The sequence below is a fragment of the Phalaenopsis equestris genome, unplaced genomic scaffold (assembly GCF_001263595.1).
Source record: "Phalaenopsis equestris unplaced genomic scaffold, ASM126359v1 Scaffold000107, whole genome shotgun sequence".
Classification (NCBI taxonomy): domain Eukaryota; kingdom Viridiplantae; phylum Streptophyta; class Magnoliopsida; order Asparagales; family Orchidaceae; genus Phalaenopsis; species Phalaenopsis equestris.
Window position 1 is genome coordinate 2,912,043 of NW_018164549.1, and position 19,161 is coordinate 2,931,203.

At 38.6% G+C, this 19,161-nt stretch overlaps 2 protein-coding genes across 3 annotated transcripts in view; both read left to right on the forward strand.

Moving 5' to 3' along the window:
- The window catches only part of LOC110020728 (GTPase Der), a 47,717-nt gene extending 33,672 nt beyond the window's left edge, over positions 1-14,045 (forward strand). Inside the window, exons 11-12 of one of the 2 annotated variants that reach the window (XM_020718920.1) lie at positions 9,998-10,160; positions 13,705-14,045. In XM_020718920.1, the coding sequence (XP_020574579.1) occupies positions 9,998-10,160; positions 13,705-13,775 (234 nt within the window). In that variant the 3' untranslated portion in view covers positions 13,776-14,045. The remainder of the gene's footprint in view (positions 1-9,997; positions 10,161-13,704) is intronic. The other variant, XM_020718922.1, reaches the window with a different exon arrangement.
- A 2,091-nt stretch (positions 14,046-16,136) lies between these two features.
- Positions 16,137-16,962, forward strand: LOC110020714 (dehydration-responsive element-binding protein 2E). The gene has a single exon (XM_020718907.1). The coding sequence runs from the start codon at positions 16,137-16,139 to the stop codon at positions 16,917-16,919; it is 783 nt and encodes a 260-aa protein (XP_020574566.1). The 3' UTR covers positions 16,920-16,962.
- The last annotated feature ends 2,199 nt before the right edge of the window (positions 16,963-19,161 follow it).

Below are 19,161 nucleotides of genomic sequence, written 5' to 3' on the forward strand. Positions count from 1 at the left end.
GAAAGTTTAACAATACACATCCCAACATGCTTGCAAGAGAAGTAGAAATTATTCCAAAAACCATGCTTCAATTATCCCAATCGCTACCAACACAAATATGATAGGATAAACAAAGAACATGTCATATCACCAATACTTTAAGCAAATATTCAAATTTAAATCCTAAAATATGCTCACATTTCATCCTTCACATGCTCTTAGAGCGAATGCTTCGAAATATATGAAAGTAAAGAGAGCTAGCATGCTGTATCATCTAATAGAGGCAAGCTCAAAGGCTCGGCAGAGGGAAAATCGAAAGGAAACAGAGCACCGAAGAAGAGGGGGAAGAATGGTACCTCCTTAACGCCAATGTAAAAAGCACTGCAACACAAGAATTCGCATCAAAGAAACGCTCTCACAGAAATTCTCTTCCCAAACTCCTCACAGCCAAAATTTCTACTCTCCTCTCAGAAAACTTTTCCAACAACCTCAAAATCTTCAAAAGGAGCTGTGTTTATAGGCAGAGAATAGAGGAGAAGAGAAAGAAGACCACCCCCAACGGTCCACGGCACTCGAATGGGGCCAAAGAAAAAGGACGCGCTCCCTGCTCACAGAAGGCGAAACCAACGAAGTCTCTCGGACCGAGCGGCGAGACCAATGGCAGCGAGGGAAGCATCGGGAAGAAGAGAAAATATGTCATTCCAGTGTACCAGGGAACCAGCTTCCCAGAGTCAAACTACCAAGAAAAGGAAAACCACAACACAGAACGACTGGTGCGGTTTCGGGAAGGAAGGCCGCGGGCAGAGAGTGTCGGGCAAGGACGAATAAGAAGTCAACCTTCTCTCGCGTGGAGGAGGAAGAGCTTGCTCGGCTCGAGACCGAGAAAGGGAGAGGACAGACGCGCGAACGAGAGAAGGAAGGGAGGCAGAGCTCAGACGCGGAGAATGGGGAGTTAGGGCTTAAAGAGGAAAGGGGAAAAAATAGTTTTAATATAGATTAATTATATATATAAATATATATATATATATATTAAATTATATTCGATTCATTCGCGCGCGGAGACGTAACAAAATAGGTGTCCTCCCTAGGCAAAATCGACGGTCTGGACGCGCCGGTACAGTCCGTTTTGTCATCCGGGGTCGCTCAGACGACGTCGTCGACAATCGGGTCAAAAACGCGTTGAAATTCAAATTTCACATAATTTCGACCCGCGATCGATCGCCTCGACAAGTTTACTCGAGTCTTCGACAAATAATAGTGCAAGCGATGTGAATTGTGGCGATCGGACGCGTCGACTCTCCGAATTGCGAAGTTTGTGCGCGCGAAAGTGCGAATTGTGTAAAAGGTAACCCTAAGGCTTAAAGGTCCTATAGGGATCCCTTTTGAGTTTCCTCATGTTGGTTTCACTCTTCTAAATGCTAGAAGTCGATACCACACACTTGGAACCACAAAAGAGTACAGAAGCGGATTGAATTTCTAAAACGAGGCGGGTCCCATTTCTAAGGTTCTAAGATAGTCAAAGGGAGATACCTAAGGCTAGATCCTAAACCCTAAGAGGAAGACTAGACCTCGCTAAAAATGAGGTCAGCAGACTTATGCTGCACAACATAGTTGTACAGGAGCCTAAAAAGGGAGTGAGGATTTACGTCTCGCTAGGCGAGCTACCTCGAAGTCCTATGGGTTGTTATTATACTAGGAAGGGATAATGCTAAGGAGATCCTCTTGATGCTCGGTCTGCATTCCTCACCTTGTTGTCCACAAAGTTGGCTCCAAGCTCCTATCGTCGCGACGGCTCCAGGTTTAAGTGTTTGAGATTGTTGATTTGTGTTTCACAGTTTTGGTGTTAATGTTTGGTTTTATTTTTGCATGCAGAGTAGTCAAATTGCAGGTAAATAAAAAATACTTGAAAGGTAAAATACAGTAAACTAAAATGCTGTAGATAAACTGTAAAAACGTACCTGGGCATCTGCTATTTTTGTGCGACTAATATTGTGATCATAGTATGATTTGCAACATATGTAAACATACTTGCAAGAAAAATAAATAAGACAAGAAAACCCAATATGAAAGTCATAAAAACGAGTAGTAGAAATCACAAGCAAAAGAAACCTGTAACCACATATGACAGATCAGGACTGAGTATAAGAACTTGATGAAAGTGGGGGAGCTCAGAGCTGGGCTGTGTGCTTCCCGATCTTGAACAGGAGTTACCGGCCCAACAATTTATAGAAGGTAGTCCTTAACCTCAATCCAAGTGACTAACTGTGGACCTTTATAAATTTTTATAGAAAGATTTTCATGCAAAAGTTATTATTTAAATCTTTTTTTCTTTTTTATGCAAATGCAGAGTTCTTTTTAACATGCAAAAGGGATTTTTAGTTTATTTTTGTAATTATTTTGTAAAGTCGTACAGTCCACATACTAGTCACTCTAATCGTGTTAAAACTACTGACAACCTAAGAGTGTCGGGGGCAACGATCCCACCAAGAATCGGCGAATAGTGTCATAGGTTCTTCCCTCTCCCTTATTGAAGTTCCTTGAAGATCCTTGAGGTAGGAGATACTATTCTAATAATCTAACCTCGTATCCCTCGTTTAAACACATATAAACAATACACATAAGCAATGTCGTCATCGCCCTCGCCACCTGGACCCTAGACTTATCTTAGTCCGATGATTCATATGTGACATTAACAAATGTCTCCAATTACCAGGAAGATTTGAGTGTAAAGTTCAAACTCAAATCCCGGTGCACTGTGTTTCACTATATGTTAAGTCATAGCGGAAATTTCACTATTGATTTGATTAATGAAGCATGAACTATGTCTCAGCACATCCTCATATCTAGAGTCTTATTTAGTTTGTGAATTAGGGTCAAATGTCTAATTTCATTATTCATTCAAAAATTAGGTAGATGAACGCTCACCTAAGGTGTGCTCCTAAAATCTAAGAAATCTGCACTAAAAAATTAGGTAGATGAACTCTCACCTAGGGTGTGCTACTGAAATCCTGAAAATTAGGTAGATGAACTCTCACCTAGGGTGTGCTCCTGAAATCTAGAAATCTTACACTGAAAATTAAGTAGATGAACTATTACCTAGGTGATCTCACCTAGGGTGTGCTCCTAAAACTCTAGGAAACCTACATTGAGGGCTAGGTGAATGGATTCTCACCTAGGGTGTGCTCCTAAAACTCTAGGAAACCTACATTGAGGGCTAAGTGAATGGACTCTCACCTAGGGTGTGCTCCTAAAATTTAGGAAGTCTATGCTGAGAATTAGGTGGATGAACTCTCACTTAAGGTGTGCACCTAAAGTCTAGGAAGCCTACATTGAGGGCTAGGTGAATGGACTCTCACTTAGGGTGTGCTCTTAAAACTCTAGGAAGCCTACCTTGAGGGCTAGGTGAATGGACTCTCACCTAGGGTGTGCTCTTAAAATCTAGGAAGCCTATACTTTGGTTTGTGCCTAAAATGATGTTCTACCCGCAATTAAGTGTTTTCCAAGTAATTAAATCAGAAATTCTCATTTTTTGACTTGACCATTGGAAAGAAACAAACAAAATAAAAAAAAAGCAGACGATCCACCCCCAAAAACTAGCAACCAAAAAGGGGAAAGCAGAAAGTGAATTGTTCATGAAATCGCTTCAATTCTTTCAACAACTGTAATTAAATAAAGTCTCGAGAAGAGTGCTTAAGTATGTTCCAAGACAGTGTTTTGATTGACCCAAAAGGTGTTTAAAACCTTCTCCAAAACAGGTATTATTGCAAGCCCAAATCAACACGAGATTCATCACATGCTTGACCAAAAATTATACAATTGAAACCGGAATCTAAATTTATCTAATCCTACATGAAAGCAACCACAAGGTCATTTAAACTTTTAAATTGCCGAAAACATATAAAATAAATTTTCAATACTTGCAGGGCCATAACAACATTAAAAATACAAATAACTACAAATGTTGTTGTCAATTAGCATCACCAGAAAATCTTCCCTTGATATCGTTCCAATCAATCCACAAGCATGTCACAAATTTAACTGCAACTGCCTAAGTTTCAAAAATATACATAACAACAATTAGGCAACTCGAAGAAAATCTGTCGTGTTAAATATCAAAACTTAAAAGGAGCAGTCAACATTTCATAACACAGTTCGCCGTTAAACTTTGGTCAACAAAAAGAAGGAATCAAATCATTAACCAATCCCCTAAACAGAGAGAGGGAGACAACATAAGTTGAGTAAAAAAAAAAAACTATCGGAAATAGAAACACAACAACATAAATAACAAGATCTTGAGCACAAATTGGACAAAAATAAAATCCACAGAAAATGTAATTATTATTTTTTGTTTGGGATTTTGCAAGAACTCAGAGAGAAGTAACGATCAGAGGATTGGGTTAGACAGGCGGCGCATGCACAACTGACTTTCGTCCAAATCTTTTCCTGCAGGACTGTCGGCTGGGAGAAGAAGGGACTCCGGCTGGACCTCACCGAGGGAAGGAGGAAAAAGAGAAGTGCTACTGAATCTCTGGTCTCGGGTTTGATCGAGAGGTGAGGGAGTGATTTTGGCCTTCGATCGAGCGGGGGAAGCGAAGGCTTCGACGTTCGCAGAGAGAGAGGAGCGAGGGTTTCTCTCAAGTGAGAAATTCGGCGCGGGAGGCGGGATCGAGCAGAGAGAGAGCGGGAGGAAGAAGGAGCTCTTCGACATATAGAGCAGGAGCGAGGAAGAGGGCCTCGGTCGCGCGAGAGGGAAGTAGGAGGGAGCGGGATCGAGCGGAGCGAGTGCGGGAGATCAGGATCAAGCAGGCGAGCGAGGTCGAGCGAGAAGAAGCGAGCAGTGGGGTTCGGATCGTACGCGGGGAAGAAGGCGAGAGCGGGGCTTTCGGGGCGAGCGGGGAAGATGCGGGAGTGGAAGGCAAAGCAGGTCGTGGTCTTCGGCGCAGGGAGGAGGCGAGCAGGTGAGTGCGAGAGAAGGTCGCGCAAGAAGGTGAGGCGTGTGAGGGGCAGAGGCGAGTAGGCGAGTGAGGGAGATGGCGATTCGAGAGAGGGGTTTCGGTGCAGAGGAGAATGGACGAGCCGGAGAAGAAGAGATCGAATGCCAGGAAGGAGCTAAGCGGGATCTTGTATTCGAGGAATTCCAAAAAGTCGGTTATGCGATAATGGGCGGGTAATTGATGAATTTTCAAACGGGGGAGGAGTTTTATTTGGCATATGATAACTCATAATTTAATTTCATTAAAACTGAATTAAATATTTCATATTTCATTTGAAATTTTTCATTTGAAATTTGAAATTTGAAATTTAAATTACTTAACTCTTGTTCAGGCTCGAGTCCAGCCTGAATCGAATCCGAGTTGAACATGAGTAGAGACCGGGCCTGCATCCTACTAAAGAAAAAATTATATCGATTTCCTTGTCATTTATGCGCGCGCATAACTCTAGCAATACGGGTGTCATTCCTAGCTAAAGTTGACGTTCCGGACGCGTCGGCACTGTCCGTTTCGTCATTCAAGGTCGTCCGGACGAGTTCGCCGACGGGCGAGTGGATTCAAGTCAAAGACGTGTGTGGTGCGTGCAGTGATTGCGTGAATTGCGGCGTTCACGAGTAATCGAGTCACAAAGGGTTCACCTAAGGCTGTTTGATCCTATAGGAATTCATTTCGGGCCCTCTACATGTTGGTCCTTAGCCCTTGCAACTAGAAATTGAGTGCTTGGAACCACTCATGCTACTTCTTCTCGAAAATGAGTCAATAAGTGGCTTGAAGTTCTATGGGAGGTGAGCTACATTGCTAGTCCGCTAGGATGGTCAATAAGAACTCCTAAAGCTAGATCCTAGGTTCTAAGAGTAGGAGACTAAGACCTCACTAAAAATGAGGTCAACAATTATCTATGCTTTAGGAAAGATACAATTAAAATTGCTAATGACTCTTGTAATTCAGTTGTTGGTAGGTCGGTTGTATTAACAACCGGTCTAACTCTGAAATCTGTTACATGTACTTCTATTGAAGTATAAACTTTTTATCTGTCAGTAAGTTGACATGTGACATTGATTGCATTGTTCATTTTTCTCTTGATGTTGGGGTCTTTTTGAATTACCGTTCGGTAAAGATGATTGGAACTATTAAGTGGGTAGCCGACCTCTACTTTTTCCAAGAGAAAGATACGGAAAACGAGGACACTTCTTCCAGCAGCTGCAGTTTTTCTCGATCCCCTGAATGCGCTATTATGCTGTTGTATTATCGTTTGGGTCATTCTAGTTTTAAATATTTAAAACAATTATAACCGCCGATGTTTACTAATAAAAATTTTGCTAGTTTCAAATGTGAGATTTGTCAATTAGCTAAATATCATTGCCATATCCACTCCACTGTTGCACGCCTTCCACTTTTTTTTTCATTTATTTACAGTGGCTTATGAGGACCATCTCACACTCTCTGCTACTGTTATAAACAATGGTTCTTTACCTTGATTGATGACCACACTCGAATGATGTGGGTTTATATCTTAAAAGATAAATCTGAAGCTATCTTCACTTAAAAAAACATTTACTCCTTCATTTTGATCCAATTCAAAACATCAATTCAAGTCCTTCGAACTGACAATAATTGTAAATTTTTAACTCTATATGAGGTGAATTCTTGGTAAGTAAGGGCATCTTCCATTATTACTCGTTTACGGACGCTCCTCAACATAATGAGATAGTCGAGAGAAAAACACGACACCTTCTCAAAGTGGCTTGTTTCATTATATTTCATTCTAATATCCTGAAAGGTTTTTGAATGATGCAGTGCTTACTGTCACCTACTCATTAATAGTCTCCAAAAAAATTTACGACTTCAAAAATCCATTAGCCATCTTGATGTCATGTATCCCCATCTATCGTTCCTTCACCACTCTTGAATTTAGGTTTCATGGCCTTTTTTTGGAGCACTGCACTTACTCATAGTAAACTTGATCCCAGGTCAATAAAATGTGTCTTCCTTGGATATTCTGCCACTCAAAAAGGCTATCAGTGTCTTGATTTTGTCACAAATAAATTCTACGTGGCTGATGTCTCCCTCCTTCTTTGAAAGTGTCCCCTACTTCCCCATCACTGCCTCTGGTGGGGGGAGCTAGATTTTTTAGACACTGTTCCTTATCTAAATCTTGTGGATATTTCTCCAACCACTATATTCGATGAGCTCTCTGTCCCTCTGGATCTGCCACCTACCAAACAACCAGACCCTCCTCCCACCCTTCGTGTCTGTACTCGGCGCACTCGTTCTGAAGTTCCTACTCTGGAGCCCGCTAGGCCGCTACCTCTTTACAGGATTTGAAATCCACTCCGAGCGACATCCCCGAAACAAACCCAACTCCAAATGAGGAGGTGAGTTCTCCTATTGATGTATGTAATCTGACAAGCACTCTTTATTCCATGGTAAAATATCTCTTTTCACGGTTTATCGCTAATCTACAAAGCTTTTACTACTGCCCTGACAAATCATTATCTTCCATCCACTATTAAGGCATCATTAGCAAACCCTTCCAGGAAAGTTGCAGTAATGGATGAGATGAATGCCCTTCAGCAAAATCATAAGTAGGATGTTGTGGATCTTCCTCCAAGTAAGAATGCAACGGGGTGCTGCTAGATTTTTAGCACCAAATTTAACCGATGGACCCTTTAAAAGCAACAAGACACGGTTGGTCGCCAAAGACTACTCACAAACATACAAAGTTGACTATGATAAGATATTTGCTCCGATTACTGAATTAAACACCATTCAGGTCCTGTTATCCCTTGTTGTGAATTTGGACTGGCCCTTTTTCAAGCTTGATGTCAAGAGTGCTTTCCTAAATGGTGATCTTACAAAGGAGTTGAACATGTGCCTCTCTCCAGGCTCTGACTCTACCTTTTCCCGGGGACAAGTGTGTCAACTGCGGAAGTCCTCTATGGACTGAAGCAAACCATAAGAGCTTGATTTGATAAGTTCGCAAAGAAGGTAATGGGCTATGGATTTCTCAGACCCAATCAGATCATACACTTTTCTTTTAACATTCCTTCAGTGGTCAAATTGCTATGCTTATCATCTATGTTGACGATATTGTGCTCACAAGTGATGATCTACCAATACTGGAGTATCTGAAAAACATTCTTGCTACTTTCTTTGAAATGAAGGACTTTGGGCCGCTCCTGTACTACTTAGGCATGGAAGTTGCTCTGTCATCTCGGCGCATTTGCCTATCTCAACGCAAATATGTGCTTGAACTGTTGTAAGAGAATAACCTTCTTCTTTGCAAACCAGTGGATGTCCCAATGGATCCCAATGAGAAATTATTTGATGTTCCCAATGCAGTTTAGGTGAACAAGACTCACTAGCAACATCATGTGGGAAAACTTGTTTACCTCTCCCATACTGGCCCAAAAATTTGCCATGCGGTTGGTATTGTGTGTCAATTCATGCATGATCCCTATGAACACTATCTCCAAGTTGTCCACAGTATTATTCATTACTTAAAAGGCACATCGGGCTCAGGTTTGTTTTTCTCGTACTACACTTCTCGGTCTATTGTTGCTTATACGAACGCTGATTCGGTCATGTTCGCCCATGATCAATGATCTACCTTTAGGTATTGCTCGTTTGTGCGGAGAAATCTTTTCACTTAGAAAAGTATAAACAATCGGTTGTGGCTCAGAGCAGTGGTGAAGTGGAGTTTTGCTCCATGTCCTTGAGTATATGTGAAACTCTCTAGTTACCATCATGCTCCGTAAATTACGTATGCTGGTCTCTGCTCCTCTACAACTATTCTATGTTAATAAAGTTCTCATTAACATTGCTCATAATTTGGTCCAACATGATTATATCAAGCATGTAGAGAGTGATCAATACTTCACTATGGAGAAGCTCAATTTAGGAGAGATTTGTGTTTCATTTGTCTCATCCAATGCTCAATTAGCGGATATTCTTACCAATAATCTTCTTCGGTCATTGTTTAATGACTTCAAATCCAAGTTGAACATGACGAACATCTTGCGAACTTGAGGGGGATTATTAGAATTATTATTTTTGCCTTTATTTTATTTGCTTATGTTTCCATTTTATGTATTTTCTATGTGGTTTATTTCTGAATTTATGTTTTTCCTGTTATTTAGTCTTTCTTTTATTTGAGTCGTGTAATGTGTATTTATACCATTTTCCTATGGATGAAAATATGCAGCTCAAGTCTCAAAAGTTAACATATTTCATGATAATTTGATTGTGGAAAAAATGCAACCCTAATTCCTCATTCACGTCATAGTATGACCCACGACTTAATTCATTGTGACACATTTTCTTCGTAGGGCAAAAAATAGACTTAAAAACATAACGAAGTTAATGAGGGAGTGCTAATCATATCTATGGCCTAAATTATTTGTATTAATTATTATTATAATATATTCTTTTTCCTTATTGAGGATATTATCTTTTATTTTGTTTTGTTTTATCCTACCTATATAATTATAAATTAGAAAATATTGTTTTTTCCAATACTCACCATTTTATTAGTAACCTAAATAAAAGCAAAGTCGAAGTCAAGCAACCAGTTGGGGGAGGTCATCAGTGTTGCATTTTTATATATTTTTTGGTAACAATGTAATTAATGAGAAGAACACACTTGAAACTAGATTCAATGGGAAAATTGGTAACCTGAGGGACAAATTGATTATCAGTTCCAAGTCCATGGGAGTAGTTTAATTTACTCAACATGTTTAATCTCAAAACATTCTATTTATTACTCTTAGCTAGTTTAGGATTTAGTAACCATGATTTGTTATCAATCTTTTAAAACAATATACTTCCTACATCAAATATTCTATAAGCTATTTACAATCCATTACCTCTTTTCAGTACTCATCAATGAAATAGAAGCCATTTGCAAGATTATGCTCTTCTTGTTTGCATGATTTTCTTTTTCATGTTTTTTGTATGAAATTGTAAATATGAAACTTTTTTTTTCTACCGTAAGTGCTGTAGTACTCATTTTCATCACTTTTTCACAGGCCGCTATTCGTCCTCCAACTTTTGTTTTCTTTGTTAATGATGCAAAACTTTTTCCTGATACATATAGACGTTATATGGAGAAGCAGCTAAGATCAAATGTGGGTTTTCCTGGTACACCAGTTCTCCTTCTATGGCGCAGCAGACGAAAAGCAGAAAAGGATTGTAAGAATCCGAGGCACACTTTCATTTAACCTTTCCTTTTTTTATGGGAGATTTACATACATAGGACACAATTATTAAGCATTTACATATCTCACACCTAAACATTCATATTTACGTACATAGCATTTTGGTGATTTAAATCTATGGATGAACATGTGTATTTTACTTTTAAAAAGTGATAATAGTGTTATTTTTGATGTGATATTAAAGATTTGAGTCTGTGTTTAAATATAACGTTTAGGTGTGAGATATGTAAATACATGAGAATTTTGTGCTATATATATTGTTAAAATAAAACCAGAATACATCTTATTGATACAAAGATGGGTATATATACCCATTACAGGATCAACTAAAAAGGAAAAGTTAAATTCAGGATATAATATAAAGGGAAAAAATAAAACAGAATAATATAGAAAAAGGAAGGAAATCAAAGGAAATAATTCAGAATAATCAGAATTAAATAATGGCTATTACTAGCCATTAAAATATTCTAATACCCCCCTCAAGTTGAAGTATAGATGTCAATTTGGACGTGAAATCATTGAATAGTGGCCGAGGAAGGTTCTTTATGAGGATATTTGTCAGTTGGCTACTGGATAACAAAAACGGAACTCAAAATTTTCCGGACTCAAGTTTTTTCTTGATGAAGTGTCGGTCAATCTCAACGTGCTTAGTGCGATCATGTTGTACCAGGTTGTGAGCAATGTAAATGACTACCTTGTTATCACAAATCAACTGTAGCGGAACAAAGACTAGAATACACAGTTATCAGAATATGATGCGTAACCAGAGAACCTCACAAATTTCTATTGACATGGATCTAAATTCTGCTTCAGCACTGCTTCGGGCAACCATGGACTGCTTTTTGCTTTTCCACGTGACCAGGTTTCCTCACACAAATGAGCAATACCCTGAGATAGATCGCCGATCATGGATGGATCCGACCCATTCAGCATATGTGAAAACAACAATATTGCGAGAGGTGTGGCTGGAAAAATACAAATCTGAGCCTGATGTATCTTTTAAATAGTGGAGAGTTTGATGGACAATTTGGAGATGGTGCTCATAGGGGTCATGCATGAATTGACTTACTATCTCAACTGCGTGACATGTGTTGGGGGGTGTATGGACAAGGTTTTTGAGTTTCCCCACAAGGTACTGGTAGCGAGTCTTGTTTACAAGAACTGCCTTTAGAACATTAAGAAGTTTTTCATTTAGTTATATCAGAAGAGCTATTGGTTTGCACAGAAGTTGTCAAATGGTCAATGGCTTATTTCTGTTGAGACAAACAACTGCCCTGAGATGATCAAACAACTTGCATGCCTAAGAAGTAACAGAGAGATTCCAATTCTTTCATCTCAAAGGAGGCAACATGAATGTCTTTCAAAGATTTCAATGTTATTAGATCATTCCCTGTGAGAACAATATCATCGACATAAACGATAAGAATAGCTACCTAGTTGCTGGAAGAATGTCGAAAGAAGATTGTGTGGTTTGATTGAGCCTGAGTGAATCCATGGCCTACCACCACTTTTGTGAACTTCCCAAACCATGCTTGTGGTGATTGCTTCAGTCCATAGAGAGACTTTTACAGTCTACATACTTGCCCCTGGGAGGCAGGGGAGTCAAAGCCTGGAGGAAGGGCCATGTAAACCTGTTATGTAAGATCACCATTCAGGAACACATTTTTGGCATCAAGCTGGAATAAGGGCCAATCCAGATTCACTGTCAGGGATCAGAGAACTCGAATGGTGTTTAATTTAGCCACTGGAGCAAATGTCTTCTCGTAGTCAACTCCATAGGTCTGTGAGTACCCTTTGGCGGCCAATTGTGCCTTATTGCGATCAGAGGATCCATCAGATTTGAACTTGATACTAAAGAACTACTGGCATCCCACTGCTTTTTTGCCTCGAGGAAGATCAACAATGTCCCAAGTATGGTTTCTCTTAAGGACATTCATCCCCTCTATGACAACATCTTTCCAGGCTCGATCTGTTAAATCAGCCTCAATAGTAGATGGAAGTTGATGATTTATCATGACCGTAGCAAATGCTCTATAGTTTGGCGATAATCTGCAAAAGGAGACATAGTTTGCCACAGGATAGAGAGAATATATATGATTACGTTCCTTACTAGAGGAACTGATTTCCTCATCTTGAGTCGAAGTAGTGTTGGGCATGTTGTCTGGAGGGGATTCAAGGTCTAGCAAGGGGTTAGCGGGCTCCTGAGTAGGTGCATCAGAATGAGTGTAGACACGAAGAGTGGGAGGGTGTGCAGGTTGAATTAGAGGGAGAGATGGGTGGAACAAAAGGAACCAAAGGTAAGGTTCCTTGATGGCAAGTGGCATGGGAGGAACATCCACAGGAGTAGGATAACTAAAGGTATCCGACAACTCTAGCTCCCCCTCACGTGAGGCCGAGTTAGGAAAGTAGAGAATACTTTCAAAAAAGGAGACATTAATACTCACATAGACTTTATTTGTGGTATGTTCAAGACATTGATACCCCTTTTGAGTGGCAGTGTAGCATAGAAAAACACATGTTATGGACCTCAAATCAAGTTTACTTTCGGTTGGCTCTGTGTTCCGAACGAAAGCTGTGCAGACAAAAATTTTGGGGTTTAAAGTGGAGAAGCCCAATTGTTAGGAAAGAACTCTCAAGTCGGATAAAAGGGTACGAAAGTTCTGAATTTTTTAAAGGTCTTTATTTATGAGATAAGTGGCGGTAAGATTGACATCGTTCCAGAAACGTTTTGGGACATTATAGTGAAACATAATGGAGCGAGTGACGTCAAGGAGATGTCGATTTTCTCTCGGTAACCCCATTTTGTTGAAGGGTGTTGGGAGAAGAGCTATGATAGGATGTCCTTACTTACCAAAAATTCTCCTAATATAGAGTTGAAAAATTCACAACTATTGTCAGTTTGAAGTAATTGAATATGAGTTTTGAATTGGGTCAAAATGAAGGCGAGAAAGTTTTTAAAAGTGACAGTAGCTTCAGATTTATCTTTTAAATTATAGAATTATATCATTTGAGTGTTATAGAAAAGTGTGATATATTAGTAGAATTCAGGATGAATGGTTGAAGCGGAGGAATGCATCGGGCCTATTGTGTGATAGAAAAGTATTGCCTAGACATTCGTTGCTTTATGGCTAAGTGTTGTTAAGATGAGAACACTGACAAATGAATTTATCCATGAAAATGTTGGTATAGCTCTAGTGGCAAACAATATTAGAGAGAGTCATCTTAGATGGATCGGTCATATTAAAGTTCGACCATCTGATGATATGGTTAGAAGAGCAGATGCTTGAGATTCGACTTATGTTAAGAAAGGTAGTGGTAGACCTAAAAAAACTTATAAAAAAATGATCCTAATATATTAGAATTAAATGAAAATATGACACTCAATAGTAAAAAGGGAGTAAAAAGATTTATGTAGCCAACCGCATGTAGTGGGATAAATGTTTGTTGTTGTTGTTGTTTTTAGTGTACATATTACAAAAATGAATATATAAACTGAAAAGCCTTGCGGTATTTTGCAGGCAAGGCTTCAGAGACAGTGAAAAGATCTTCTCTCGGCAGAAATGCTGAAAGTCTATCTGTTGCAACTTAATTCATGATATGCGCTGCTCAGCAAGTGCTAATTAGCATCAGGTCTGGGTACTGTAAGTAAATTAAATTTCCATATTTGCAGCTGTAGAAATCATGTGAAAAATCTGCAACCTTGTAATATCTAATTTTGCAGTTTCTGCTTTGAGAGGGAACAATATTTCTATTGTAGCTAATGCTCATTGTTTTCAATCTCTTGTTTTTTAACTGTTCTGCACTGATTACATGTGTAAGTTCTAATGTAAAAAAGGGAAGACTTTCTTTTATATTTACATATCTACCATCCAAACTTCAATTTTTACATACATCCCATCATTCCTATGCATGAAAAAGTGTATTTAGCATTTTAAAAAGTTAAAAATGATGGTGCTTTGATGTAATATGAATGAGTTGAATGGTATGCATGCCAATGCCACTGTGGAATAATATGTTATCGATTTGATTTTAGCTGTAAAAAATGATTAGCCTAGTATTTGTCAGTGTACGTGTTAGAGAGAGAGAGGATAGAGATAGAGAGAGAAATTCTGCATGGGAAAATAGTGAGAGAGAGGATCATAGGGACAGTGGTCTCGGGAATCAGGCCGGAATGTTCCTGTAGTAAATAGCGAAGCATGTGAACTTGACTGCTCGTGAATGTCTAAAATGTTTGGGAGGTGGTTTTTTAATGGCCTATTTTCTACTCTTCACTCTCTCTCCTCTCCATCTCTTTCTCTCTCTATCTCTAAAGTTAAATGATTTAGATACATGCTTATAATGTTGGCTTTTTTACTCTCCCATATTTTGAAGAAAATGTTAGTTTCCGACGATGATATAGATCACATCATGTTGCAGCGCATACGTGCTGTATAGACATCCGAATGATGAACGTAATGTGTTCTGCATATTTATGTTCACCATTAAGTGTGGACTAGCTCTTACAATAAAAATTTCAAGCACAAAGATGGCGGTAATGTGGCCGTCTGCATGCCATATTCCCAACTTATTGGTCTTTATTGTTATAGATTTGTGTACTCGAATCAGTGTCGATAATGAGAGATTATTACGTATGGATGTAAGTATGAATAAGGGTCAATGACGTGTCTCTTCATACATCGTTGTCCGTACATCGGGACATAAGAACTAATATCATCTCTATCTCTTCTTCTCATAGGTGTTTTGTTCAACTATTTCTCAGCTCACGACATATATGTTGTAAATCTTTGCAAATTTTTTGTCATATGTAATATGTAATTAATGTATATTTGGGAGAATGCATTTACGTTCATGCTACCCAAATTCTTATGTATTTGCATTTCTACCATTTGAATTCTATTTTTTTTACATTTATACAACCCAAATATTTCACATCACATAACAAAATTTCACCATGTAAATTTTTATAAAGTGAAATACATCTTTTCATGCATAGATAAGGTGACATGTACGTAAAAAAATTGAAGTTTAGGTGTTAGATATGTAAATACATAGGAATTGAGTGGTACGTTTGCAAATCTTCCATATAATTGAATACGTAATATGATCCATTGCTAGCAACACATAGAAGTGCATTTGTTCATTTCATGGAGTAATAACTTGTGTCAATTATTTGAAATAGAGAATTTTACTCACATGCCACACAATTCTTATGTATTTACATTTCTAACACCTAGTTTGATATTCATATTTAAAACACTTCAGCGTCATAAGACTATGCATGAAAATATGTTTTTCACTTTCAAAAACTTAATAATCGTGATATTTTTGATCTGATATTAACAATCTGAGTATTATGTATGTAAATATGAAAGTTTAAGTTTCAGATATGTAAATATTAAAAAAATATATGGTATATTTGTAAGCAAACCTTTAAAATTTATTACATTCTAATGTAGTGCAATTATATACCTACCATTTGAAACATTAACATTTTCAAAACTAGCATCATCTTGCATCCATTTTCAAGTTCTCACTCAAACCATCAAAATCCACAACGAAATCCGATCCCACATTGCAATTTTAACGAATTTTCAATAATTTAATCGCGACACACATAAATACGTATACACTTTAATTAAAAATCATAATAATCACTTAGGCGCTTATTCGGAAATGACAATATTTCCAATGCCATAAGAAGTCTTATGATAAAATCATTTACATCAAATTGCACATCCTTCCTAAAAACAATTCCAAATTTGCATGTAACAAATTTTCCCATTAATCCCATAACATGAAAATTACATTTTAGACCCCCTTTATAACCTCCCATAGAGATTCCCAACGGTCACATGTATTCAAAAACTCAAAACCTCAACCGTGAACTCATTTAAACCTCTTCCCCTCCCTTACTTATCCCCCTCCCCGCGCCCTCCCTCTCCCCCCCTCCATGGATAACCTCCTCCGCCGCCCTCCTCCTCGTCCATGGAAGAAAGGCCCTTCCCGCGGCAAAGGCGGCCCTCTCAACTCCTCCTGCGACTACCGCGGCGTCCGCCAACGCACTTGGGGCAAATGGGTCGCCGAAATCCGCGAACCCAAGAAGCGCTCTCGCATCTGGCTCGGCTCCTTCTCCACCGCCGAAGAAGCCGCCCTTGCCTACGACGACGCCGCTCGCCGTCTCTACGGCCCCGAAGCTTACCTCAATCTCCCCCACCTCCGCGCCCTCCCCTGCTCTTCCTCCTCCCTCTCAAATTCCAAACCTTTTTCCCGCCACCGCTTTCTCCGTTGGCTTCCCGTATCCGCCGCCGCAAGCCGGCCCTTGCTTAATCTCACCGCGCAGCATAGCGTTCATTCCATACACCAGAGGTTGGAGGAGATTAAGAAGAGAGGTGGTAGTGGTGGTGGGGGCGGTGGTGGCGGCGGCTCTGTTTCTAAGGTTCAGTATGAGGAGAGGCCGCAGATTGATTTGAGGGAGTTTTTGGAGCAAATGGGAGTGATAAAGGAGAAAGAGAAGGTTGTGGAAGAAGCGATGGAAAGGGAGGAGAAGGGAGAAGAGATCAGTGATGGAGGAGAGTTGGTGAATTGGGATGAGTTGGAGGAGATAAGAGCGTTTGAAGAACACGCGGCGGCCGCGGCGGTGGTCGGAGGTGCTGGTGGTGGTTTTCAGTTGCCGCTTTATCTCGACGTCGATGAGGAGATTAGTAGTCTGCCTATTCCCATTTGGGACCTCTAAAAATTTCACTTTAGTTTTCTATGAGCTTGTTATAGTTGTTAAGTATGTGTAAGAATAAACAAAGGAAAAAATATTTTGGTAATATATCTTGAAGCCATCTTAGCTTAAGCACTAACTTTGAAGTATTAATTGCTTTAATACATTACAATATATGTGACTTTATATGCCTCATAATAGTAATAATTGAAGGAATGTATATTAATTGGGATTAATGTTTGGGAAAATATGTTTGAGATTTTGTTTGGACAAAAATAACATTGCATTTGAGGACTAAATGTTTAGTTGAAATTTGACTCGAATAACATAGGTTTGATTAAGGTTCGAATTATGTTTGGGCAAGGTTCAATGTTAAAGCAGGGTTAGAACGATATATGAGAAATCTTAGATTCATGCTCGCATATTGCACGGATATGATTTCAACGTTTGGAACACGGTTTGAGTCGAGATTAGAGCTTTTTTTTAACATGATTCAAGCAAGGCTTGATCATAATTCAAACATAGATCTAAAATTGTTTATGCAAATACAATAGAATGCATTCTAACGATGTTAACATAGTTGATTAAAATTTTGATGTACTAAAGCACATGCAACCATAATAGTTATAATACAACTATTTTTATGATGAATAAAATAGAGTGCAATTCAAAAGATATAAAATAATAGCAATGGTTTAAAGAGTATAATTTAAGAGATATAGTCTACAAATAAAGAGATCTAATATATATATAAAGATTGATTGGCGGTTCGGTGGAACTGTCAACCAATCCCTTTGGGTTTTGCCAGCATCACTAGGTAGCGCGAGTCAGGACCCCATGAGCCAACCCATTTGAGGACCCCCTCCTTTTAGGCCACAGTCGCTAGAAACGGGATTCGAACCTTAGACCATAGGGGACTTGCACCGCCGAAGTGAATGCTCTACCAACTGACCTGGGAACACGCTTATATATATGAAAAGATTGGTTGACGGGCGAAACCGCCAACCAATCCCCTTGAGCTTCGCTAGCATTGCTTACCCCCTCCATTTAGGCAACAGTTGACAGAGGCGGGATTCAGACCCAAGACCAGAGAGAACTTATACCGCCGAAGCGGATGCTCTACTAACTGACCTAGGAACACGGCTCTCTCTCTCTCTCTAAATGTGGATCATTATATATATATATATATTATATATATATATATATATTGCTAAATTTATAATAATGATCCACATTTAAGTCTTTTATCAATTGGCATTAATGAGAAAATTAACCCATGTGTACCTTGTTATTTTTTCTAATTAAACATTTTTAGATATCTCCCCAAAAAATTAGCATATTTCCATTGTTGCTTTGGGATTTTTTTCATAATCCTAGAATTGCAATGATATGACATATCTAATTGCAATACATTGGGCTAGATATTCTTCCATATAGTTGCCTCTTAATCTACCATACTTCTCTTTAGTCATCTCAAAATTTCCATTCATGACATCTAATCCTAACATCTAAAAAATATTTCCTCATTTTTCAAACATTGATCATTAAGGAGGGCATAATCTATAGAAAAGGATTAGCACAAGGCTTCATATATTATTGTTTATGAGAAAATTAACTTAAGCATGCATATCAAAATAATTCACATAAGTTAATTTCAAAAGAGATAGCGAGCCAAAAATAATATAATTTGTATCTTATTCACATTATGTTTGAATAATCATTAAATAATATTCAAATTTTACTTAAATCATATTTGATCATCATTCCCCCAATGATCAAATGTTGTTAATCCATATTCAAATCTGATTTAAATGTTTATTGAACCTTCTTCGTATGTCATTTGACATTAACGGTCGCCACCACCAATCACTAATGCTCGACTACTATCATCCAACCTACTTTTCGACCATTATCACTTAACAGGCTCACGTTATCTAATCTCCATCACCTGATTGCCATGGGTCGACTATCTTCACTCAATTTTTCTTTTAATCAATTATCATCCAACCATGTTTTGACATTGGTCGATTGGTATTTCCCCATTTATATAATAAGAGCAATTTTACATTTCTAAAACCCAAATTTTATTTTTTATATTTATATCACTATAATCTTTTATACCACATGAAAACATTACTATTTTAACGATGAAAAAATAAACCATATCTTTTCATTCATGAGTAAGATGTAGGGCTGTCAAAACGACTCGTTGTTCACAAATAGCTCGTGTTGGGCTCGTTTTGGCTTGAAATACTATATATATATA